The sequence below is a fragment of the Suillus fuscotomentosus genome, assembly GCF_016647785.1.
Source record: "Suillus fuscotomentosus strain FC203 chromosome Unknown F5891scaffold_18, whole genome shotgun sequence".
Classification (NCBI taxonomy): domain Eukaryota; kingdom Fungi; phylum Basidiomycota; class Agaricomycetes; order Boletales; family Suillaceae; genus Suillus; species Suillus fuscotomentosus.
The window spans coordinates 743315-767353 of NW_024539530.1; the positions used below are offsets into that span (position 1 = coordinate 743315).

The 24039-nt window shown below is 48.2% G+C and overlaps 12 protein-coding genes and 1 non-coding gene across 13 annotated transcripts; 9 read left to right on the plus strand and 4 right to left on the minus strand.

Annotated features, from left to right (window-relative positions):
* The first annotated feature begins 50 nt into the window (after positions 1–50).
* F5891DRAFT_1025656 (uncharacterized protein) lies at positions 51–2273 on the plus strand. The gene is made up of 4 exons (XM_041361373.1): positions 51–544; positions 791–1178; positions 1204–1601; positions 1662–2273. Exons 1-4 carry the CDS (start codon positions 148–150, stop codon positions 2165–2167), a joined length of 1689 nt encoding a protein of 562 aa, XP_041227855.1. The 5' UTR covers positions 51–147; the 3' UTR covers positions 2168–2273.
* A 34-nt stretch (positions 2274–2307) lies between these two features.
* Positions 2308–3369, plus strand: F5891DRAFT_1025659 (uncharacterized protein). Its single transcript, XM_041361374.1, has 6 exons — positions 2308–2338; positions 2386–2616; positions 2663–2780; positions 2831–2891; positions 2947–3067; positions 3121–3369. Exons 2-6 carry the CDS (start codon positions 2588–2590, stop codon positions 3239–3241), a joined length of 450 nt encoding a protein of 149 aa, XP_041227856.1. The 5' UTR covers positions 2308–2338; positions 2386–2587; the 3' UTR covers positions 3242–3369.
* A 5-nt stretch (positions 3370–3374) lies between these two features.
* F5891DRAFT_t60 lies at positions 3375–3447 on the plus strand. The gene has a single exon. It is a non-coding gene; the product is annotated as a tRNA-Thr (tRNA).
* Positions 3448–3484: 37 nt separating this feature from the next.
* Positions 3485–4308, plus strand: F5891DRAFT_181449 (uncharacterized protein). The gene is made up of 2 exons (XM_041370817.1): positions 3485–4073; positions 4132–4308. The coding sequence occupies exons 1-2, from the start codon at positions 3559–3561 to the stop codon at positions 4226–4228; spliced, it is 612 nt and encodes a 203-aa protein (XP_041227857.1). The 5' UTR covers positions 3485–3558; the 3' UTR covers positions 4229–4308.
* A 1003-nt stretch (positions 4309–5311) lies between these two features.
* F5891DRAFT_1025666 (6-phosphofructo-2-kinase-domain-containing protein) lies at positions 5312–7606 on the plus strand. Its single transcript, XM_041361375.1, has 10 exons — positions 5312–5621; positions 5674–5859; positions 5913–5980; positions 6029–6145; positions 6206–6229; positions 6281–6301; positions 6353–6415; positions 6468–6623; positions 6677–7049; positions 7117–7606. The coding sequence occupies exons 1-10, from the start codon at positions 5396–5398 to the stop codon at positions 7524–7526; spliced, it is 1644 nt and encodes a 547-aa protein (XP_041227858.1). The 5' UTR covers positions 5312–5395; the 3' UTR covers positions 7527–7606.
* Positions 7607–7830: 224 nt separating this feature from the next.
* F5891DRAFT_1025667 (uncharacterized protein) lies at positions 7831–8850 on the plus strand. Its single transcript, XM_041361376.1, has 2 exons — positions 7831–8036; positions 8089–8850. The coding sequence occupies exons 1-2, from the start codon at positions 7849–7851 to the stop codon at positions 8588–8590; spliced, it is 690 nt and encodes a 229-aa protein (XP_041227859.1). The 5' UTR covers positions 7831–7848; the 3' UTR covers positions 8591–8850.
* Positions 8851–9967: 1117 nt separating this feature from the next.
* F5891DRAFT_1025672 (uncharacterized protein) lies at positions 9968–11231 on the minus strand. Its single transcript, XM_041361378.1, is given in 6 exon segments — positions 9968–9989; positions 10005–10504; positions 10553–10641; positions 10700–10857; positions 10912–11191; positions 11204–11231. 4 exon segments carry the CDS (start codon positions 11131–11133, stop codon positions 10119–10121), a joined length of 855 nt encoding a protein of 284 aa, XP_041227860.1. The 5' UTR covers positions 11134–11191; positions 11204–11231; the 3' UTR covers positions 9968–9989; positions 10005–10118.
* A 1038-nt stretch (positions 11232–12269) lies between these two features.
* On the minus strand, positions 12270–13257 carry F5891DRAFT_1025676 (uncharacterized protein). The gene is made up of 4 exons (XM_041361379.1): positions 13017–13257; positions 12722–12916; positions 12360–12668; positions 12270–12311 (listed from the first exon to the last, which is right to left on the minus strand). The coding sequence occupies exons 1-3, from the start codon at positions 13072–13074 to the stop codon at positions 12433–12435; spliced, it is 489 nt and encodes a 162-aa protein (XP_041227861.1). The 5' UTR covers positions 13075–13257; the 3' UTR covers positions 12270–12311; positions 12360–12432.
* Positions 13258–14294: 1037 nt separating this feature from the next.
* On the plus strand, positions 14295–16042 carry F5891DRAFT_181567 (uncharacterized protein). Its single transcript, XM_041370819.1, has 5 exons — positions 14295–14802; positions 14877–15404; positions 15455–15500; positions 15547–15911; positions 15968–16042. The coding sequence occupies exons 1-5, from the start codon at positions 14362–14364 to the stop codon at positions 15983–15985; spliced, it is 1398 nt and encodes a 465-aa protein (XP_041227862.1). The 5' UTR covers positions 14295–14361; the 3' UTR covers positions 15986–16042.
* Positions 16043–16626: 584 nt separating this feature from the next.
* Positions 16627–18128, plus strand: F5891DRAFT_181523 (uncharacterized protein). The gene is made up of 2 exons (XM_041370818.1): positions 16627–16700; positions 16756–18128. Exon 2 carries the CDS (start codon positions 16770–16772, stop codon positions 18075–18077), a length of 1308 nt encoding a protein of 435 aa, XP_041227863.1. The 5' UTR covers positions 16627–16700; positions 16756–16769; the 3' UTR covers positions 18078–18128.
* Positions 18129–18393: 265 nt separating this feature from the next.
* Positions 18394–21116, minus strand: F5891DRAFT_181590 (vacuolar DHA amino acid exporter). The gene is made up of 10 exons (XM_041370820.1): positions 20543–21116; positions 20421–20487; positions 20235–20368; positions 20069–20175; positions 19489–20009; positions 19319–19432; positions 19179–19270; positions 18995–19128; positions 18811–18943; positions 18394–18749 (listed from the first exon to the last, which is right to left on the minus strand). The coding sequence occupies exons 1-10, from the start codon at positions 20699–20701 to the stop codon at positions 18615–18617; spliced, it is 1596 nt and encodes a 531-aa protein (XP_041227864.1). The 5' UTR covers positions 20702–21116; the 3' UTR covers positions 18394–18614.
* A 1071-nt stretch (positions 21117–22187) lies between these two features.
* F5891DRAFT_978980 (uncharacterized protein) lies at positions 22188–23306 on the plus strand (the record flags this gene model as incomplete). Its single annotated transcript, XM_041376828.1, has 8 exons — positions 22188–22193; positions 22297–22328; positions 22463–22566; positions 22618–22736; positions 22775–22906; positions 22945–23076; positions 23115–23250; positions 23299–23306. The coding sequence occupies 8 exons, from the start codon at positions 22188–22190 to the stop codon at positions 23304–23306; spliced, it is 669 nt and encodes a 222-aa protein (XP_041227865.1).
* Positions 23307–23383: 77 nt separating this feature from the next.
* Positions 23384–24032, minus strand: F5891DRAFT_949569 (uncharacterized protein; the record flags this gene model as incomplete). The annotated part of the gene is made up of 4 exons (XM_041374884.1): positions 23384–23513; positions 23565–23710; positions 23766–23894; positions 23946–24032. The coding sequence occupies 4 exons, from the start codon at positions 24030–24032 to the stop codon at positions 23384–23386; spliced, it is 492 nt and encodes a 163-aa protein (XP_041227866.1).
* Between the last annotated feature and the right edge of the window lie 7 nt (positions 24033–24039).

Genomic DNA, 24039 nt, shown 5'->3' on the forward strand with positions numbered 1-24039 from the left:
TGTGTGATTGAAAGATTAGATTTTCCATTTTTGCTTTTGTCCTCTGTCCTGGAAAGTCGACAGCTGTTCCTAAATTCGCCGTTTTGTCCTTCTGTGACACAGACGATCCCGAAAAATCTTTGCAAGTTTTCTGTATTACACCAGGAAATGGATTCAAGTCGTCAAGATAACAACTTGAACCTTCAGAAGGACTTCTTGGCCTTTCTGTTTCCGGAATCTTCCTCTGACCAACAACGAGGCCATGACTCTCAGCAGAACGAAGTTATGAACGCAGCTGCTGTGCATGGTCAACGATCGAATTCTGGGATGCTCAACTTTACCGGAACCGTCAACCCTCCTCCTTTCAATCAACAATTAGATCTTATGGCTATGAACAATCTCATGTCTATGCAGGGCATGGACAGCACGTCACTTCCGGCCTTGCCCAGTTCCACGAGCCTCACCCCTCAGGTCATTTTTGAACAGCAGTACAAGCTTACTCAGCTGCACCAGCTGCAGCAGCTTCAAAATCAAATTCAGAATCAAATTTTTCAGCAGCAGGTGAGTCAATACCCCTGTTCCGTCACACGCTCCCACTTTGTCTGGTGCAGATGCACAACAGCGTGATTTGAACATCGTGCTGAAGTATTATCTTTATCAGCTCGCCCTTATCAGTGGACAATCAGCCTTGAATACGCATGATACCAGCGTCGAGCCCGCAAGGGATCAGATTGCATCGTTTAGTGGCCTTCCGACTCCAAGTGAGATTCCTTTGGTTTACCTCCAGATTCCACCCTCATCATCATCGTAGTGTCTTCCACGGAGCTACGCCCTTTGCCCAACCCAGAGTTCATCGACCGTATTGGCTCACAATACTCCAATCCTCCTCAGGACGTGTACTCGTCGCATACACTTGACCCTGTTTCCCTTCCCTCTCCCCATGACGTTTCTGTCTCCCCGCAATATCTTCGCGACACGCGCCATCCAGGTTCTAGCTCTGCACCTGCCAACATAGTATTTCATCACATGAGCCCTCCCATACCTCCTCCAGACCTTGACATCGACATTTCTCCGTTGACGAGCCCCTGGCTTGAGGCATACCATAACCAACGTTCCCCAAATAAGCGCACGATATCACCAAGTGCAGAAGATGCGGCGCGTGCGGTGCGAAAGCGGGGACCCTCCACGGCTTCCCCGACGTCAATCAGCGAAACAATCCATAAGGCATGCCAAGAGCGCGACAAATACCCCTCTTTTACGCTCCACCAAAACTCGCAGGAATAGCACCATCATGGAAACAGATTCACCGTCACCTGTCGACCTGTCGATGCCGCCCCCCGCGCCTCCAGGACCTCGCCGATCTCCTTCCAATCCTGCAGCACCGAGCACTCCTGAAGCGACATCGCCAATGACTCCGGTCACTCCCGCAAGCATAATGAATCTTGGCCGTCTGGGTATTAGCAGTAGTCTCACTACTGCCGCAGCACCCACATCCCAGAAAGCTGATAGGGTGAAAGAACCAGCCAGGGCCAGGATAGCGCCTGATAGCAGTGCACCAAACAAAGGACTCAGGAAGGGCACACTGCCGTACATCAGTCCTGGTCCTAAGCTGATCTTACCAGGTGCGCTCTTGTTCTCAATTTCATCGAAATGTTGGTGTGAAATTCTGTTCGTGTTAACAGCTGGCACGCCATCATCCGTAAATGCGGGCTCTTCTGCACTCTCACCTCCTGTTCCTAATCGCAAGTCGCACAAGGACGCTGAACAAAAACGTCGTGATTCGCTGAAGACTGCATATGACGATTTGCGTATTTTGCTCCCACCAGTTCCGCTGCCTTCCGATGAGAACTTTCCTGATGAACCGATCCTTCCGGGTGCTTTACCCCCCAGAGGACCACCAAAAGCTGGTGGGGATGGTCCAAATAAAGCTGTCAGCAAGCTTCAGCTGCTCAGATGCGGGAACGATTTTATTCGAACGCTCAAAGGTCGGGTAGAGCGTCGAGATAGCGAAATAGAGAATCTGAGGAAAGAGGTGTTGAGACTGCGTGCTATTGCTGGAGATGCTGCTGGAGAGGAACACATAGATCTTGAACGGGATCTGGATGCCATTGAAGCTTATTCGACTTTCCGCTCATCGTCACTAGGTGCGGTTGCGGAGGGTGACGATGCAGACGATGGTGAAGAGTGAAGGGTAGGCTGCTGGTCTATGCCAACTGATTCCCTCGTCAAAATATGTATAGTATATAGTTATTGTTTCTAAACAGAGGTTTAATCGAGTGGACTATCGGCTGGAACAGCAATCAAACTACTTATAAGTCAGGTGTGCAGCCTAACCTCGGGGAATACAATCCTTTTGCAGGCAGGAGACTATTTCTTTGATCGGCGACCTTGCTAAATTAAAACAAGGTGATTGACCGCGAAAATCCTTCGGAAAGACCCGCCTCAGTCGTGGGTTTGTAACTTTGAGCCATGCATGTTAACTCCAAGCGTCTCTCAGTTCAGGCACCAAGCAGATAAGCCAACCCTGCTTACGTAACGACATTAAGTGGGAAGTTTACCGTCTGCTCAGTCCCACTTCACAGGACTAGTTGTCACTCTCAGATTCATCATGTCTGTGCACGCTGCACGTAGCCCGCTGTAAGTAAGGCTCTGTTATACCAAAGATGCGTTTAACATTCACTAGATCTGCTGTATTCTTGCTGCATATCGCGTTGGAGGCACCGCTGGCCCTCCAGGCGTTCTGGTCCCCACAGAGCCTTCCCTTTCTACAGATGAACAACACCACGGTGGTTATGCTGAAGGTTTGCCTATCTCAAGATTCATCATGCGTATAGCTATTTACACCACCCAGTTGTATTCCGCGTTGGTCACTGGATCCTGCATTACCGCTTTCCTGGCATATCCTTTACCAGGTATCATCCGCGCGCTGCTTCAAGAAATATGAAGCGAATAACATTTTCCAACTAGAATTTCTTCCGGGAAAGCGTGCACTCGCAATAGGATTCTGCGTTTACCACAGCGTAGTATCAACCATTCTGTTTCAGACTCCCAGGTTCATTCCCCATACCCTAGGCCCCTTCTTAGAGTCGTGCGTGTTCTTTTACTTGTTTTCTTAAGGTGATTCGAATGACCACCTTATAGCGTGAATCTCACACCTGAGGTTGTATGGGGTACATTTCACGGTCTGCTGGGACTTGGGATGGTGGTGTGGTGGCAAGCAACGTTACATTACGCAGGAGCAGTGAGAGGAGCCACGCAGTAAGCTCTGACATAGAAGGAACAACTGTTTTATTTGTGTAATACTTGGTCTGTTGTCTAGGGGAGACTACCCAATACTTGTAGTGCACTATTAAAGAGCCAAGCGGATATGGTTGCATGAGCGCCTCAAAAGTGTGTCCCGTTTAGCTCAGTTGGTAGAGCGCGTCACTAGTAATGACGAGGTCAGTCGTTCAAGTCGGCTAATGGGAAATCCTCAGCCCAGCATTTACTTGCCCAGCTGAGTTTCTTTTTGGTTTTATTCTCCACTGAAATACATAACAATACTAAGTACTATTTTGATGGCCTCATGACTGATGTGAGATGCGACGGCGACCAAAGGAAGCTCCAAAGAAAAATCCGCAGCAGCTCATTGCTTCACAAGAAACATCTCCCACCCCAGCAGCAGTGCACCTGCACCTTGCGTTGTGGTCGGGTGTCCTTGAAACACTTGTATCCCTGACGCAGCCTAAGATTGACCTGTATGCGTTTCCGTCGGTGTACCAGAATGGTCTAGCGCAGGTCGTCGGGAGTGCCAGGGGTCCTGGCGCAGTAAGTAGCAGAAGTCCTGGCCCGTGGTCGGTAGTCCTGCGCTTGTGTCGTAGTCAGTCCTGGATAGAGAAAGCCGTAGCCTCTCGCTATAGAGGTCTGGCCTTGGTTCCCCTTTCAGTCCTTCCTGTTCCATCGGGCGTTCTTGAGACACTTGTGTTCCCGACACAGCTCCTTGCATCGAATTATCAGCCTCAATGCAACTCGTATGTTGCACACCTAATATGCAGCTGCTGCTGCGCGGGCCAATTCTGTTGCGGTGGGAGGAGAAACAAAAATTCTTTGCAACTGTATTAATTTCCACCATACCAAAAAGGAGCGATGGAAGCCGCTTATATTTTCTTGCAGCCGGCAGCTACTTCAACAATGCGTGGATTTTCCTCTTGGAAATAAGTTGAAATTCCAACGCCGGGGCTTGAGCGGTACTGATCGTGGCAGATTTTGAGGTCGAGTGCTACAACGCAGCGAAAGGTAGACGATGAGCAGTTGGTATCAGAAGTCGTTGCCTTATACCACTTGTCAGACTTGCGAGAGCTTCAGAACAAAAACTGCACTGAGATATCTCCACAGGCCTCTCTTGATAGGTTGCTGCTTGCAGACATGACTAGCATACAAGATCTGACAAAACGTCCCTGGTAGAGAAGTGAGATACAGCACAAGAGGGAAACGCAGACGACTTGCCTTCAGCTTTGCATCGGCTTGTGCATAGGCTTTGCATTGCTCTCATCCACACTCTGAAAGGCAACGGAGAGCCACTTATAAATGACAATAACAATGAATAAACACACTCACATGACCGTTGTCGGTAGTTTTGAGTGCTGCATCTAGGCGCCATACATATATATTTCCATCCAAGGGAGGGCACCATTAAAGGACGTGGAAACAGCCCAAAGTTCGTCGTCGTGCAAGAGTGGGTCTCCGACTGGCTGATTGATCTTGAGGTTCCAGATGCGAACTGAGTAGTCAGTGCTGCGCCAAAACGATGGCTCTCAGGGGAAAGATGGAGGGAATTGACAGCATCGACATAGCCCTGAGAAACCACGAGCTCCTTCCCATCAATCGACCGCCATTTGTGGATGGTGCCATCATACGACACGGAGAAAATGTGTACACAGTCCTCGGACCAACACAACCGGACAATTCCTTGCCTTCCCAAAGTACATCCTGGTGATACTGTGCACCACATGGTGGCGGATCCTTCTCCTTCATCTGACGGGGTGCACTAACTACCGGTGAGTTCAACATCGCCTCTTGTTTTCTATCTCTCTGTGTTGTCGGTGTGCTTGACTCGGCCATGACGCTGACGAAGAAAGTTTAATTATGCTGCCTGTACAGACGCGTGAACAGAGCTCGATATTACGGACAGTGGATTTTTGAAGGCGAGGAGAAATGTGGTGAAGGTGATACTAGAATTGCCTGATGAAGCTGGAAGGAATGATATGAAGTGGTGCCGTACTGTTACTACTGTAATTTTCGGTTAAGTACAAGGCCGTGGGAGATAAGATAAGTGACTGCGTAATTGGATATCGACCTTTCCTCGAGTGTACCAACGCCAATCCCCATCAGGCGAGGTAGTACATATATCCAACCAAAGTAATTGAAGCATCGAAGAATGGCGGCACCCCTCTACACAACAGCTTCAGGGTTGCTGTTTCATGCTGGAAAGATTCTCATCTTAACAGTTGGCTTACCCGCTCGTGGTAAAACACACATTTCTCGCGCGCTCGAACGTTATCTCAGATGGATGGGCGTGAAGACTCAGGTCGTATCTCTGGGTGACTATCGACGGAAGACCCTTGGTGGTGCCAAGAAACTGCCGCCAGATTACTTCACGTTAGGTGCGCATACATTCAATATTCTAAGCCCTGTATGAATTGCTACCGGCAACAGGCGAGAAGAGTCCAGAGACCATGGCATTGCGCAAGATGGTGTCGGATGGCTGCGAAAAGCTCATCGAGGACTTCTTTGGGGCCGGTGGACAGGTCGTGATTTATGATGCCAATAATGGCTCACGAACTACGCGGCAGGCCTTGGCAGAGAAGTACGATAAGCAGGGAATTCATGTGATCATCCTTGGTATGCCTCACCATGTTCATTGGGAAACAGTCGCTTATTTTCCTTCGATGTAGAATCTGTGTGCGATAACAAAGAGATTATAGAGACCAATATCCGGAACGTCAAGATATCCTCTCCTGATGTGAGCTCCCTCACCTTCTCGGCTACCTTTTTGCTGAATATGGTGTAGTATCGCGGCTGGGATCCAGACAAAGCAGTGGAAGATTACTATGAACGAATCCGTGATCGCGAAAAATCGTACGAGACGGTTGAAGAAACCACTTGGCCATTTATTCGTATAATAAATGTGTGTACCATGTATACGAATCCTCTTTCAATTTTTTGCTCACCCGCACGGCTGAATTAGGTAGGCGAGAAGATCATGGTCAACGTAGGTCCCGACGCACTTTCATTTTGGTTGACCTAATTAATCCCTGCGCAGAACATTCGTGGTTATTTGCAGGTAGGCGAAGATTTAAAATCGGTTTTCGAGGATGACTGATCCTATGAGTAGTCGCGAATCGTTTTCTTCCTCATGAATATCCACAACAGACCCCGCATGATCTACTTTGCTCGGGTAGGTAGTAAAGTATACTATAGCTGTCACTTGATCCATAATATCCTGACAGTCTGGACAATCACTCATTGAACATTCTTACAAAGCCGACTCAGATCTTTCTCCTGCTGGGTGGGAATATTCTGAGCGGCTGAAAGAGTTCGTGGTCGAGCGGCGTGCCAAATCGCTCGAGCAGAATGGGTTCGACCCTAATGATAGACGCCTAGTTGTATGTGGCCTTCGATCTTTATTGTACGGATTCGTTTTAAGACAGCTCACTAGATATGGACATCAACTCGGCGTCGTGCCCATCACACCGCTTGGCCATTCCTGACCCCAACACACTCCACTTCAATTCCGCAACAGCTCCCTCTTGTTACCTCTCATCTCACTATACCACCACAGTCTGCGATTGCACGGAATGTGTTAACCACTGACGAAGCTGGAGAGCTGACAGAAACAAAAGTCACGACTGGCTCGTCTTTGAAAATCAAGGTGATCGAGAAGACGCAGATGTGCGAGATCAATCCTGGGGTCTGGGACGGCCTTACTCCCGATCAAGCGAGAAAGTTCTACCCCGAGGAGTGGGCAAGATTCGTCAAGGATCCATACGCATTCCGCGCTCCCAGAGCTGAGAGCTATCACGATTTATCTGGTAATACTACTTCCTCTTGTATATATATGTGTGTAATCTTTGTTCTGAAAATCTGTTTGGGCTTTAGTTCGCCTGGAACCCATCTTGATTGAATTGGAACGTGAAAAAGAAGACCTCTTGATTATCGGACACTCTTCTGTCATCCGATGTCTTCTCGCGTATCTGATCGGGTTGCCTGCGAGCGAGATACCTGCAATTGAAATTGCGAGAGGTGACTTACTGGAAGTTGTTCCGACTTCCTACGGTGTGCACAGCCAAGCTTTCCACTTCTGGGATGGTCCTGGTCGACGGGGAGAAGGCATCGACGGAGATGGCGACCAAGAGGAGGTTGGGCTGTCAAGGAGAGATGAAACAAACTTTTACGAGAATTATGCGGAGGACACGAAGGGAAAAAAGAGAATGAACGCTGTGGATCTAGGGTTCCTGTCCCCTCGTATGCAGGAAGGCAGCGAAGAGGCCCTGGCAGATGGAACCTGACTCGCACCTTGACAGTTTTAGCAATTTCTCAGGGCTGTATACTACTACATATCAGTATCAAATAGATTGCTCCACGCCTCCATCGACATGTTCGAATGATGTTGAGCTGTTCCGGCCGCGCATTTCACTCACTTACTGTACTTGAACTTCTCTGCAGGGAATATAGGATCAACACAGGGGAATTAAACCATGAGTCAACTGGCTGTAATTACCGAATGAATTGAAAGAAGTCGGCGTAACGCGGTTAGTTTCCCCTTGTGGCCACAACTCGCCAGAGCTTTATCCGAATAACGATATATCAATGTTCAACGGCACCCCTGCCATGAACGCAAGGATCTATTTTATGAAACCACGTCCGGACCAAATCGTAGACATCACTTTTCGAGAAACCTACCCACCACGTACCGTTCAATTACAAAAAGTGGTGAATGATCTCCACACACGCGATATTTGGACACGCAACATCCTGCCACATTTTCTCTCAAACCCGAAACCCGGGCGCATATGGGCGTAAGCAAATATCCTTGATTTAGATACCGGCGCACCCTCATACTTTTCCAAGCTCAATTTTGGGTCCCTGTATAACAGGAGGTCACACGCCGTTATCTGTAATAGGTCTTTCACGCCACTCCCTGCTTAGTGGGATGCAGGCAGGAGATGACCTCTCCCAGTTGCCCTGGGTGGGTGTCATTGCCTGCGAGCATCCCCAGGCGCCTTGGCCTGATACTAATAGGGCAAACTGCTACCGTCGTCTGATATCAATTTGCCAGCGGAAGACACGAGACACGGGTGAAAAACTCGATTTCTTGATATCTTCGCATGGGCCGAAGTTCAAAGCATTCTGGGTGAACTATGAAGGAGAGGAAGTTCATCTGGAACAGATCGGAAACCCATATGTCCCGAAGGGAGTTAGGTATGCTCCAATGGACGTTGTGGATGATGGTAGATTCCTCGGATTCGTGATGAGAAATTTGAAGGTGGTGTCTGCTATTCACAACTTCTTACCTGAGGCAATCCCAAGTTCTACCTTGACACGAGGCGCTACCCAAGCTCCCATTAAATAGGTATTGCACAAAGTGTTCTCCAATACAATGTATGACAAGCATCCGCACAGCACATGGATACCACCGTTTCCGACAAGGACCTACCTCGTTCTCCAACTATGATGTCAACACGGAAATTCAGAGTGAAACAGGAATGTTTCTGCAGCGCCACGGACGATAGGAAAAACGCCGACCGGGGTGGACGCAAGAATGATTGCTGTGTAAATGAAGAAAACGTTGTTAATGAATTCATACCCTTCGCGACTTGCACTCGATCTGCATACCCACAATTTATCCACCATCATGGCGCATGGCCAATCAACTTTGGCACGAAGTCCCTCTTTTCCTGGGTAGGGCACAGCGCACAGAAGTCTTCTTTATCCGAGCATACCGCGGACACGCCGAAAATGTCGATTGGAATAATCATGCGTTCCTCGTCAGGAAGTTCTTCTTATATGTCATCGTACACTGTGATCCACTTCCGAGTCACGCTTTGGGATCGAAGCAATATTTGTAAGACAAAGTCAATATGAATCCCGAATGAGCTCGTAACCATGATCCCGGCCATGTCCTCATAGGTTTTTGCGATCAGGGAATGCTGCCGGGTAATGTTTCTCCGCGAACTAGATAAGCCGATTACTAGACTGCATCGCCGAGGTACTGGACATGAGGTTGCCTTTCTGGACGGACGAGTTCGAAGGCGCTAGGCCAGTCGCGTGAAGATATAAACAGCTGGAGCGGTGTTGGCAGTCACTTGGAAAAGAGCCTGTGAGGGTCTTTGGTTCGTCGGTTCACCCCGCCGTTTCCTCATCTCTAACTGGGATTGAAAGAGATGGTTTTGGGTAGGAGCTGTTAGGCACAAACTCACTCGCAGATTGGCAGTGCTTGAGTCATCGAGTGACAATAATCCCGCAGGTGCCGAGTGGGAGGGAAGAAGAGTCACGGTTGCTAGTAGTTAATTCAGCCCTTCGCACTTTGTGACAAAGACTCACAATGAGTGGTCAGGACCGTCTATACCGATTTCAAACTGGTACATTTTCATAAGTAGCTCGAGAGGAGAGCGCGTAGAGAACTCGCGTGTCCATGGGCCTGGACCATCGAAGCAATGATTGACTTTTGAGTTCCAAATTTACGACTTCGTGGGAGTCGGAGCTCGATGTTCTCATTTTGCAAGATGCATCACTAGTACGGCCGCAAAGCGCACCTTTGTAATTAAACGAAAGAGGGCGGATCTAATTCTCGTCACTGCCGCAGTAGGATCGGTATACAGCAGCAGCATTAACGACGAAGTGGGCTACTATACTCACTTCACTCTGTCTGGACTGAGTAGTACAGCCTAGCTCACACCTTTCCGAATTCGCCCCGCAATGTACTTTTTACGAGTTCAGCAAGACCGGCTTGTAGTTAGCATGCATCATAGTTAGCATGTATTCATGTACAGTATGTCATAATCATAATATATAGTAAGGGTAAAGCTGCAACGATTCAAAATACCTAGAAAGAAAACAAATAATGTAACATATATATCATCCAACGACTCACCCGGAGCCTAAGTGAAGTTGTAAGTTTCATCAAGATGGTTGATACAATATTCGAGCAACTCTTCCGACGTCATATTGTCCATTGGGTGAACACCACTCTTTTCTGGGCTGTCGGTAGACTCTTCCAACTGCTTGTCCGAAGCCGAATCGACAGTTTCTTCGAAATTCTTCTCGAGACTGTTGGCAAACTCGTCCAACCGCTCGTCCGAAGCCGAATTGATAGTTTCTTCAGGATTGTTGACCGACTCTTCAATCTGCTCACCAGAAACTGGTTCGCAAGCTGCTTCAATGTCGAAAAAATCGTTGAACCCCTCGTCCCAACCTGAATTCGTAGTCTCGTCGAGACTGTTGTCGGACGTTTCCAACGACTCGCTCGAAGTCAAATCGGTAGTGTCTTCAAAACTGTTAGAAAAAGGTTTGAACGGCTCGCTCGAAGTCGAACCTTCGCAAGTTCCTTGAGATATCCCGTAAGTCTCTTGCTGGTTGTTGGAATAAGATTCGCCTATATTCAAAAAGTCCCCGTCGTTTACACTAGCAAAATTTCATATATCAGCTCCAAAGTCACATTTCAAAGCCTTGTAGTACTTACGCCTCGTAATATTCTAGGGATGGGGACCGAGACCTGACCTGCGGGTGCTTCTTCGATTTGATATGATCTTGTATGCCAGCGCGTGGCACTGCAGGTACGTTTTCGCACTGCGACAGGCAGCACTTGTAACGGACCTCGCCGTTGTTTTCGACCAGTTCCTGATGAAAAGATTGTCAGCATAATAGCTAGAACTAAGTACAAAATGGACTCACGAAATCGGGGTGGTCAACAAGCGTTTGCTTTTTTCGTGGGGGAGCATCATCGTCATCCAAGTCCACCGCCTTGCGCTTTCCGCGCTTGACAGCGCTTTCCTCAGCGTCAGCTACTGGTGCTTGTTCCTCCGGTCCTTGCTCCGAATGCGTGTCGTGGGAAGGTTGTGCCAAGGGGGGTGCGGAAGGATGTTGAAGCGGCGCAGCCGCTGGCGGTACACCCATACCCTGGAAGGCGGGGGGATACCCACCCAAATGGTGTGGAGGAGGGGGAGGGGGAGGGGGAGGGGGAGGGACTGGGTTTGGCGGTCCAGGGACTTGGCCAGTTGCGTGTAAATATTGTTGATAACAATATACGTAGACCTCTGGGGGGTAAGGCCTGAATCGCGAGGGCACAAGTGGAGGCTGGGGCATCATTTGGGGGTAAGGATTAAACCCAAGTTGAGGCGGGCCTTGGACTGGCACTTGACCCGTTTGAATCGGCTCTTGGTGCATAATTGATTATCTAGAATAGTTGAGATGAAGTGTGTATGGCGCGAGGCTCCAGCCTGTGGCAGGACGAGGTGAGTGACAGAAGGTGAAGTAAGTGTACAAGAGTAACTCACAGTACACAAGTTAGATGGTAGATGCGGAAGGCAAAATGCGATGGATGTTGAACAGGAGGAAAGAGACGCAAGTTGCAGTATTTAAACTGTTGAAGCAACCACTACTAGGTGATGGACCGTCGCGCTTAGTCTTAACGTGTCTCTTTGTTGCGTTGTGGTCAACAGATTGTTACCCCGGGCCAAGCAATGCATCCACTGACCTTGATTATGACAATAGTATGACACGCAGGCCACCCGGATATTCCCCGACGCGACTGTGGATATGTTTAAATGGGTATTTATTCATAATCATTGAACACGGCACATTAAATATTATTGAATCGAGGGTATTCTCCCTTTGGCTGGGTATGTTCTTCGTGTATGTCCTCCTGGCGTTATCGACAGACTTAATATTGCCATCTGAAATTGTATATTCAAAATCTATCGACAAAATCCATTAATATAAACACATCGGACAGCAAGCCATAGTCATTAATACTAACGATGTAGGTATATGGCCAACCACCAATAGAAGGCCGCGTCTCCGGGTTGTCGGGCACACTCCACCGAGACATTGGATGCGAATTTCACACCTTAGCAACTCATGCAACCACTCTCCCCTCACAAAATAGTGGGTCCTTTAGTAAGCACCTCGCGTTACAGTCTCGCGTATGCTCACTACATCCACAAGTTATCTGCGTCCGAGGAACATGTCAGACGTCAAGGGACTATGTGAGCGAAAGTAATAGACGCACCGTTAAGTCAAATACGCCAGTCTCATGGATCGCCTCACAGATGTCCTATAAGGCCACCACACACCTGCGGGATTTTGGTGAGTGCTGATTATTAACTTCACATTTATTTCACTTGGAATAGATTGACGTAGGAAGACATCGTCTACCCGTCGTGGATACTCCTACAACAGACTGAAGTCTTTGTGTTAAATTCCAAGTCCCAATGGAACGGGATAAACGATGTATAAAGGATCTGCATAAGCCAACGTGCTGTGCCCGTGTGTAGTGAGTGTCCGCAGTATCAGACTCAGGATACATGGTGAATAATCGTGACCTTCGAAACACATTTGCATCGGAAGAGATGCAACACTTGGGTCGAGCGCGTCAACATCAAAGCTCAGGTGAATACGGCGATTGACATAGTTGAGTGCCATCTTGACCACTACCGTCACCGAGTCAACACCTGCGCCCGTCCCTATGAAATACTCGACGCACCAATCAACCTCGGAGACATTGCAAGGTTCGCTTCCGAGAATATAGCCTTGTCCACGTCCTGCAACTTGATGAAGATAAAAACCAGTTCAAACTTCGCGAGGACGGAGGCTGGGATGGATGAAGCACGAGGGATCAAAGTTGAGGAGAATTCAAGTGCGTTCCGTTTATATCTCCTCTGAGTGGATTGAACTATGTCTATATATATTAGCATGGGCGTCTATCAGACGATTATTCTCTATAGTCAAATATCAGTTCTGTGGAAGGAGTATTGTCTAAACGGAGAAATTTACCTCACGGTGACTGAGACAGTGCCGAATCAGGTGCATTTGACGACTCGTGAAGTCTTTGTTCATGGAGGCGAGATGCAATATTTCTTCAGTAACTGACTTACAACGGCTACATATCGTTCCATCTACTGGACTACCACGTGTAGATAGAATAGTCGTTGAGATCACACCTTGGGACCGCTAACACTTTTCGAACACTCCATGTGAAATTTGTAGTGGAGACGGATGAGTTGGGAATGTTTTGTGCAGTGAGGACGCAGTTCCGAGTCAAATGGAGCGTCCTTCTACACTTTGTCTCTTCAAACTCCGACAAATAGTCTCGTTGACCCGTGCGCGTACCGTCATCAGAAACACTGACAAGGCTTCCTGTATTCACATGACAATGAGAGCTTGCCCTTGTTATTGCGTGGTGTCTATGAGGGAAGGCACGCAGTGAGTCACTCTATTTCGTACTTAAAGTTTTGAAAACGGATTTCAAGTGCAAACGATTGACAAACAATGTTATGATCGGCGTGGCGAGTAAGTGAACGCTGTTTATGATCACGTCGAACCACACAGTGGAATCGATAACGTCGACCGTCGCAATATCAATAGAGAAAATTGCAGGTATGTGCATCTCACAATTTCATTAAACAACTCTGCTAATAGAGCGACCAGACAGTTATGCATAACATTATGTTTTAAGGGCAGCCTGAGCCATCCATCCCAACAAAAATACTCCAATCATAAACTTTTCCCCAAGCCAACACCTTTACTAGTGCTACTAGCATTTGGCATACCAGGAAGCGATAACTCGCAAGCACAACTGCCAGTGGTACTATGACTCTTAGTGCAATTTATCCAGAGCATCAATTGGAATGCAGCGTAGAAGAAACTGACTCAGAACAAAAGCACATGCATATACGAGCCGTCTACATACAACATCTTTCCTCCAAGTTGATCACAGCGAAGAGTTGTATTCGCGACGTCCAGGGTCGGTGCAACCTACAACCGACTCAGTTGCTACTGCGGGTCGTCATGGAGAAACTCTGCGCCATCGATTATCAGCATGACCCTTGGTTGTAGGTTGACAGAGCTCATGGGGGTTTACTTGGTAGAACAAAGTCTCACTGGGACGTGATACGCAACGCTGAGGTAGCTGAACTAAATTGTTAAGTATAAAATGTGAAGGTGTCCAGTAAAATAGAAAGATGCCCAAGGCCGGTAGCGTGTTGAACGAAGAAAAACTGTTGGGCTTGCCAACGATAACCGGTGTGGAATGTTGGGGCTAGCAGAGCCTGAACATTCAAAGTTGAGCACATTAATCGTCACACGGACTCCAGGGACACTTTACATAAATTGACCTGAACGACCATGTCCGGTTCCCGCCCACTACGTACACCTAGTCTTCCACCAGCAGCACGCTACCGTCCACGTCCAGCGCATGGCCTTATTACACCGCGCGCGCCAGCACCTCGACGCACCTCTGTTTCGGGACTCGCCACCACCGGCCAGAAAGCTCAACGGTCTTCCAAGACCACACAAAAGCTTGTCCTTTTACCCTCTGCACCACAAACAAAGCCTCTACTAACAACCGTTTCCGATGATATCCTCGGCTACGAGACCGATACCGGTGTCATTCGTGAATACAAGTCAGCTGGCGAGCGCATGAGCAAGGAACAGAGAAAGCGAGCAGGATACAAGAGAATTACAGCGTATTGTATTGCTGAAGAACTGAGGATGAAGTTGCTCGCGAGCTTTTTGAAGAGGGAGCATAATGTTACACCAAGAGCGTTTGACGAGGCGATGTATGTTGTGAGTCTCGTGTTGTTCATTTCCGTGTCAGTGTTCCTGATCTGCGTCATGTAATTTGTCCTGGTGTCATATAGATGTATCACCTGCCGCTCCTTCCTGGGTACGGGCCTAACACCAGCGTCCGTTCTTCCGCCGCCCCTGTCAAAGAAGCCAAGTCTCTCCAGAAACGCCTTGCTGAAGCTGAGGAAAATGGCTATCAGGGTTCATACTTTATCCCTCAGGAAGACGTACCACGGACCTCGGACGGATACATGACGTCTGGATCCCATACGGAATCTCACCGACCCCCGCCTCGTCCTGATGTGGAATCTGAGGCTGAAGGGGAAGCGGAGTATGCTGAAGAGGGTGAGGGTGAATGGCATGGTACAAACGAGAGAAATCAGGAATCGAAGGAGAGGGCAGAGGACAGGAGACACGAGCAAGTCGAGGTGAAAGAAGAAGACCGTATCGCGGACGTGGTCTTCTTTGCTTATGGCGTTGTTGTCTTCTTTGGACTAGACGAGGGACAAGAACGGGCTATTATCGAGGACATTAGTAATGCAAGTATTTTGAAACGACCAATGAAAGAAGATGACTGGGAGATTGAGGAATGTCATTTTGCGGTATGTCATTATTTTGTAACCTCTACAGCTCCTCACCTGACGTTAACTAGCATGACCCGACGATTTCATATCCTCGCATATATCACGATTTCTTCAGTACGTTTTCAAACCGTGTCTTATGAGCCCTACTAAAACACAGTAGCTTTCAAGTCGCCTTCTCATCTGCTCAAACTGTCCGTTGCGCATGCCCTCGCCCAGTCTACGCTCCTTGCACACTATGAGTCTGTCGCCTCTTCCGTGCTTTCATCCCCTAGCACCGTATCCATACCACGACAGCTCGCTTCTTCTGGTGCTATCAACCTCAAACGCCGTGATGCGATGAGGCTCACAGGCAAGCTATTCAAGCTCAGACGCGACGTAAATCTCGTGAGCAATGTCTTGGACGTTCCAGAATTGTTCTGGAGCGAAGCAAGTCTGGGAGGGCTGTATGAAGCTGTACGAGAATACATGGAAATTGATGAACGCGTACAAGTGCTGAACGAGAAACTCGGAATGGCGAGCGAATTTGTGGGTGTTTCATTGCAATTTGGCTTGAGAAGCAACTGATGGGTTTTTGTTTTCAGCTCGACTGCTATACATGATCACTTGAACAACAATGCAATGGAACGAATAACGTGGATTGTTATTTGGTGAGATCTACTACGGTGTTAAAGTTGAATGATTCACCCTGACTGGTTCCTCGAAGGCTGATTGTGGTCGCGCTTCTCGTGGAGTTGGTGAGTCGCTTACACTCCAATCCGTGAAAAATAAATAACTATGACTATACCACAGGGCGAAGTCCTCGCACGACTAGTCGTACATGCAACAATGGGCGAAGAGAAGGCGGACCGCATAGTATTGCGGGGAGGAGGCGCGCTCAGAGCCCTTATCAAGATTGCGTCACAACGATAGGTCAAGATGTGGTTATGGTATCATTGCGTTGGTTTCTGCAAGACTCATCATACAAGGATAGACCCAGGTCATTCATTGGAACGGTATGTAGCAACGAGTTTGTAATTTCAATTTATAGTAATACCTCGGTCTTCAATATCACTCGGATCTTGGGTTTTTACATTTTTCGCTCATTGCAGCTCTCAGCATCACATGCGGCCTCTAGACTTATCACCCAAGCGTTGTCTCGCCGTCACAGGTAGGTGTCTAGGTCGATTTTTCTTGAGAGGAATCGCATGTGCACTACTCCTCTGCCACCGCGAGTATTTGGCTTTATTTGGACGCACCCTACAGACACACTCGATTTGAAATTTGAATCTTGACTTAACCCCTGAGGAACACAAACACTTGGTCGACTCAGAAGAGGTAGGTCCATACTCCAGTGATTAAGATTTCTGTCTCATTAGGATTCTACTATCAGTAGTCAACGGCAAAATGACACAGCGCTCCTTTCAATCGCTTCCTACAGAGACGATGTGCAGTATCTTCAAGATCATACTTGAAAGTATGGTCGAAGATGATATGACGGCGACCCCTAAAAACGAGCACCGTATGCTCGCAAGAGGCCTGCCGTTCCCTCACACCGTGGCTTTGGTGTGCAAACGCTGGCGAAACATTGTGTTTTCTATGCCGGAGCTGTGGACTCGGATATCCTGGGCACCGTCTACGAACGACCAGTGGGTAAGCTCCCAGTTACAGAAGACAGGGAGTCACCCAGTCCATTTTGTAATAAAAGATAAATTCCTGGGCAGAATTTTTCCCCCATACTTTACTTTATTATATCTTCAACGACTCAAGAGCCTCATAATCACTGGCGTCTTCGATGAATACCGCAACTTGGACGCGCTAGCGGGATATGCGCCCCAGCTCGACTGTTTACGATTGACAGATGTTAGACGTCATCATTATACCATTGGCTTGGAACCGTGTTCAAAACTGGTGTGTCCCGCCCTCAGGACCCTTCACATCGACAAGAATATAGCTTGTCACCTCAATCTCCAGTGGTTCAAGAATAACATGCAACACGTCGAGGTCCTGACCATTTACGGCGGCTCTCCGATCAATAGAATGGCATCCATGACGCTTGGTCAAACCTTGCAGGCAATACCGCGGCAAATACCTTGCCTCATTCTCGACGACCTGCAGTTTGTCATTGCCTATCCGGGAACCTACGCCGACGCAATCACAATTTGGGCAGAGAAAGTCATCCTGCGCAGATGCATCGAAGACGCTCTAACTGCATTCAGTGGTGAATGTCAAACCATCGTTCTCCAGGAATGCGATTCTATCCATGGACTTCGTCGCCTATCGCTACCCCGCTCAAATTCATTGGAGTTGGATAGGTGCGCTGCCACACGCGGCTTGCGGTGGATACCTAAAACACGCCCGTGGCATGGTGATACTGTTACCATCGTGAATAGCCATTCCTCGTGCATCAAGATCATCTTTTATTTCCTCGGTGCACCTTTCGCTCGTCGTAACTGTTCCCTGTGGCCCCGTGTCACCACGTTAAACCTCATAGCGAGGGATGATTTCGTCATGGAGTTACCTTTGATGATACTGAAGGCAATGGTCAGCAGCCGGAGGGAGGCTGCGGGGCAGGAGAATTCATGGAAGGACGTCTGTGAACTAGACGACGCTGTGCGTCCGCTTAGGATGCTTCATGTGTATGGGGCACAACCTCTTCCACGCGAGGAGGAAGTGTGGTTCAAGAGTCAGGTGAGGGACTTTGTGTGGGACTAGAAGAAGAGGAGATAAGGGAAAGAGACTATCAAAGCAAGCAGCCAAGAAACAGGGTCTATATGGGTTGGTCCAGGGAGGCGTACAGACATGAATCGTCCTGATCATATCATCAGGCAGGATTTGGGGACATACAACGGCCTATGATTTATTTTTGACACGGGTATATCACTCCTTTTCTGTAAATATTTTCGGGATGAGGTCTTCCGCTGTTGGGTTTGTGATTGCAGTCTTGCTGAGTAATGGGGCCCAAGGTTCCATGCGTTGACCAATGGCGTCCCCTTCTTTTGTAATGGTATCCGTATCTTATGCTGTCAGTCCAGCGTGGTCCGAAATGTATCTTGATCGATCACTATGATTAGCCTTGGGTAAGTCTATGCAATCCTCTATGTTATTTAGAATCCGTACAATGTAAACCAAAATACATGTAGCCTAAGTCATATACTTGGGACTTGATATTATCGTTTTAACTCGAACGTCGGGCCCCCTGTAAATCGCGTTATCCATGAGTGTGGTGGAAGATGCCGATTCATAATTCTTTTAGCATTCAAATTCAGGCCCTTCACTTTCCTTGCGCCATGATTCTCCCTTGCGCAGTACCAATATAACTAATAATTCTGTCATCACGAATACGCCACCCCAGGCTGAATACAATCCCCCATCTCCTAGAGCATCCTTCGCGGAGAGCGGGCTGGCATTAGAATTTATAGATACAATAAATAGTAAGAAACCTCACTTGAAGCGGTACAGCAATCATAACTGAAACAAAGGAAAAGAATCCTCGGAACGAACTATTTACAGCAACCGCTGTGCACGAGCGGCCAGGATTGGCATCAACGAGGTATGTCAATGTACACGTATACATCCATCTGGAAATGGATGTCAACGCAATCACGACAAAGAATGGCTGGTCTACCGACGTAGAGGTGAATCCAATAAGCACGAGCATGACGCAGATGACAGTGACGTTGACATGCTTTTCGCACACCCAAGCATAACCGATGACAGACAGAGGTACCCATGGCATCACCAGTTTCGAGCTCTCTAAGCGCATCTTCGAAAGACGTCAATGAACAAGTGTATGGGAATATAGAAAATATTCACTTCTGCGTAGCATTTGCCCCCGTTCGCTTCCATCATCTTCGCAAGCACTCGGTCGGACCAACGGCCGCCAATCACACTCCCAGCGATACTTCCTTCGCAGAAATTTAGCCACCTGCTACAATCTAGGGTGAGGATCTCACCTATACCAAGCCAAAGTAAGACCAAGCCAATCCTAAAAGCTCTATAACCATATCGACCGGCCAGAGTGCGGCAACACGTGTATGAAAGGGAATAGCTAAATCCGAAGATAAGTCCTTATCCCGAAGTTAAGTCACTGACATCATGTACATGAGGACAACCCTTCACTCACCGTTAGTAATAAGAATTAAAACATTGTTCTTGCGCGACAGAATTCGCAAGTATGGCGGAAAGGGATTGATGTCTTTGAATGATAGTTTGACATCGTCCAGCCCTGTTTTAGAAGTGACCGCTGAGATATATTCCAGCGATTGGAGCTGCTTCTCGGCGTCCTTGACAGGTGTTTGGTCCTTGCTGGACTCATTCCCAGCTATGATAGATTCGTTTGGACTCCGAACGCGTTCTTTGGAAGCATGTCGCTGAAAAGCGGAGCGATAGGCTAGACTCCGTTCACGTCGGTGTGTATCCTTGAACAGGATGAGGAAGGACAAGAATACGACTGCTGCACAGACAAGCAGGAAGTAGAAACAGGCGCGCCAGTCGAAGGCTTGTGACAACGAGCCGCCGAGTATAGGGCCCAGGGCGGGTCCCAAGAGAGGTGCAGCAAAGAAAATACCCATCATGGTCCCTCGCTCATGAGTGTCGTAGATATCAGCCAGGGTCGCGGCCGAAATAGCCATGGCAGCGCATGACCTACAGGAGAAGGCGTCAATGATCAATTAGTACTCAGTGCTTTTTGGATAAATGCTCACCCCGCAGCTTGAAGTGCTCGCATGCCGATCATCACCTCGATGGTCTTTGAAAGTGCCAAAGCAACGTTTCCTACCACGAACAATGCCGAACCCACGAGATAAACAGGCTGCGATGAACGAGATCACATTTATCACGCAGACCGAGAAGTGGAACACCTTAACCGACCTTACGACCCTTAATCTCACTTGCTGTGGTCCATAATAGAGGAAAGTTTCCCTGTGGGAACAGGAACGCCGCCATTGTCCAGCTAACCTGGCTGCTTGTTGCATGTAAATCTGCTTCTATCAATGAGTTCGAGGCTGCAAGACTATCAATATCATACAACTCATTGTGAAAAGATGTGCGACAAACGATTTTGGATGTTGGAAGCTAATGCAGACACCATTGTAGCCAGTGATACAATCCATAAAGTCGTTGTCTATATGTAGTACAGCGTCAGGCTAATCGCAGAGTACATGGCGTGATACACGCACTTTTCTGGCAGGACTCCATTGACGGGGGTCATCATTGACTGAAATATGTTCTGTGTCAATTGTACTAGCTGCGCCTGTGGACGACTCGGTATTAGCGTCTTGGCGCAGCGTTGTGGGTTCGGACACGGAACGCGCGTTGGTAACAGTTGGACTAGCCATGAGCCAAAGACTGAAAAGATGTGACAGGGGAGGTCAGTCTCTGACCCAAGATTGCACGACTTCTTATACAATGAAAGGGGCCACTTGTATCTTGCGCTCTCAGACATCGTGATACTGGTATATTCCGAGCATGTGTACACCCCTTTTGTAAAGGCAACCCTAGCCTGACTAGCCAGCTGTCGCAGATTGTTCCGACAGAATCCCGAGTGGATTTTCTGCGGTCCGAAGGATGCTCAGGCTGCTGGTTCCTTCTGCCGTACTCATCGTTAACAGTAAGAATCCTTGTGGCGTTTATGGTTACTCGGAGATCCCCAACTCACGAAGAGCAGAAGCAGCATTGTCCAGATCGAATATAGGATCAACACCCAACAGCTGAGCCTGCCAGGATGTGAAGGGCAAAATAGACCAGGGACTCTAAAGTTGTTCGGATCAATTGACTTGTTCTAAAGTCATGTGTTTTCTTACCGTTCTCAACCTCGCCTACATCTCGTGATCATGATGGGAGCCAAAATTGCCACACACTAGTATGACTCCGGCGCCTGCTATCAGTCACGTAAACTGGGAAGTTGGGACGGATTGACACCGGTTCATCACATGACCTAGCGTGACATTTCGCAGATGAAATTCAAAACGCATTGCACTAGGCCCTAGGCCCATCTGGGAATTCGAATTTCCGGGTCCGTCCGGCGCAGCTTAGCCACTATGTATGCAATAGAGTATGACACTAGTACATTCACGAGACTGAACATCAGAGCTGCAGCCCTCACAGATTTGGTCCGGACTATTTCAGTGATGAGTGAAAGCACATAGAATGGCGTCTTCTGAACTCCATATATTTGTCCACATTTAATGAATGCATGTCATAGTCCCCGTCACTGCCCTGGGTATACTGGTCTAGCTCGGGTCCGGTGCAGCGAACGTTTTCAATGGCTCAATGAATTTTATCCTTCGACACACCGCAGTGTTCAAGCTTCCTACCAAAAGTGCTCCGATCCCTTTATGCATCGAATTCTCTTTCCGGACTCGGAGTCTTCTAGCCATCAACGAACGTACATCAGGAAACCGACGCGAAAATGATAAAATTTGAGAAAGCTTTATCTGAAGTACAATTTGTATAATATGCATCATAATTGTATTTCGTTTGAGAAAGCTTTGTATACCTGGACTAAGTTGGATACAACCTGCCAAATACACATTTGTGACGGTTTTATTACATTTATCTACCAGCTGATCATCAAGATGGCCTATATTGTAACACCCACCAGCATGACAAAGGAATATTATGTTGTTAAAATACCGCACAATCACCTAGTTGAGTATTACTTGTCGTACACTACAATTTTGCCCTGCCCTGGTCATGGCATGTAACTTTCGGCATTTTATTTTTTCTTCACAATCTCTAGATGAACTGCGAACGTCAGATAAAGCTATATATGGCTGGACTACAGTGGGATCAACGCTGCCAAGTGTCCAAGGATGTGGAACCATGATAGTGCGTTACCATGTTGTCTCAATACGGCTGTCGCATGCAAGCCATCATAATCTCGACAAAGCCTTCCTCATCGTTGCTGTGGAATATATAGTTATAACGCTAGATTGGATGGGATAACTTCGCTGAGTACACAATGTGAGTAACCAATGACAGTGTGCTGTCATCCTTCCCAATCTTGACGACATATGTTCATCGTATATAATGTTGGCTTACTATTTTGTCCTGCACAGAGACTCCATAATTGCCAGCGCCGAATAATGTCTTACAAGAGTAGGCTGTCTCGGCTCGAGCGGCCTTCGACTCAAGGGTGCGGAGCGATGGTATTGCGGTACCGTACTGCAGCAACCGCCGAGGTCTGGTCATCAGTTGCAAGGTGAGCGAGTTTGTGCTGTCTCCGCAAACTCTCCATGGATGTCGACGCCAGGTGATATCTCACAAGGGCAGGCTGTCTCAGTTCGAGCGGCCTTCGACTCGAGCGTGCGGAGCGATGGTATTGCATTACCATACTGCAGCAACCGCCGAGGTCTGGCCATCCGTTGCAAGGTGAGCGAGTTTGTGCTGTCTCCGAAAAGTCTCCATAGATGCCGGTGCCAGGTGATCTCTTACAAGGGCAGGCTGTCTCGGTTCGAGCGGCCTTCGACTCGAGCGTGCGGAGCGATGGTATTGCATTACCATACTGCAGCAACCGCCGAGGTCTGGCCATCCGTTGCAAGGTGAGCGAGTTTGTGCTGTCTCCGCAAACTCTCCATAGATGCCGACGCCAGGTGATATCTTACAAGGGCAGGCTGTCTCGGTTCGAGCGGCCTTCGACTCGAGCGTGCGGAGCGATGGTATTGCAGTACCATACTGCAGCAACCGCCGAGGTCTGGCCATCCATTGCAAGGTGAGCGAGTTTGTGCTGTCTCCGCAAACTCTCCATAGATGCCGACGCCAGGTGATATCTTACAAGGGCAGGCTGTCTCGGTTCGAGCGGCCTTCAACTCGAGCGTGCGGAGCGATGGTATTGCAGTACCATACTGCAGCAACCGCCGAGGTCTGGCCATCCGTTGCAATTTAAGTGAGCTTGTGCTTTCCCCACAGACTCTGTTATTTTTGTTCTCTTCAGCATGTTAACTTGGTTGCGAGGGCCAAAACATATTGGTATTAGGTTGTGTTTGTATTTAGTACATAATAAAGTGCTTAAACAAAGACTATGTGGAGGCTACAGTTACATTTGAATCAGAGGTGTTTTTGGCCGCAAGGCGTTTGATTCGGATTTTGGATAAGGCACTATTGGCGCTAATAGGCCGTTTAGCTGCAGAGGATGTAGGGAAAACCTGGCTGGGTACATAGTAATGAGCTCAGCGAAATGTCGAAGAGTTAAAATAATACCGATTCCACCATGTCAGTAGCTCGTCGACTTCCTTGGATTCGTCCGGGTCTTCGAAAAGGTCAAGGAGGCTGTGGTAAAATGTCTCAGAGTCTGTGGATGTGTCGGTTCGTGAGAATACCGAGGATGAGCTTAGGGCAAATCGGACCTGGAGTTGTATGTACGTCAAGATTATCGAGCTATAAAGATATGCTATTATGAACCTGAGTAGCAATGTAAGCTATGGAGGCAACGGTGACGCGGTTCATGCCATGAAGCCGAGCATTTCCAGATCGCGTGGCTTTTGGGTCTTTGTCGACCGAACTCGGGGATGTGAATACATGCTTGTAAGCCTGAAAATGATATAGTGAAGGACTACGTAGAATTTGTGCGTGCCCACTTACACATGTCAGCAAGCGACTCCTGAGGAGACCGCACCATGGGTCCTCCGCGTCATAGGTATGGTGAGCATACAAAAAAAACGGGGCCATTGATCTC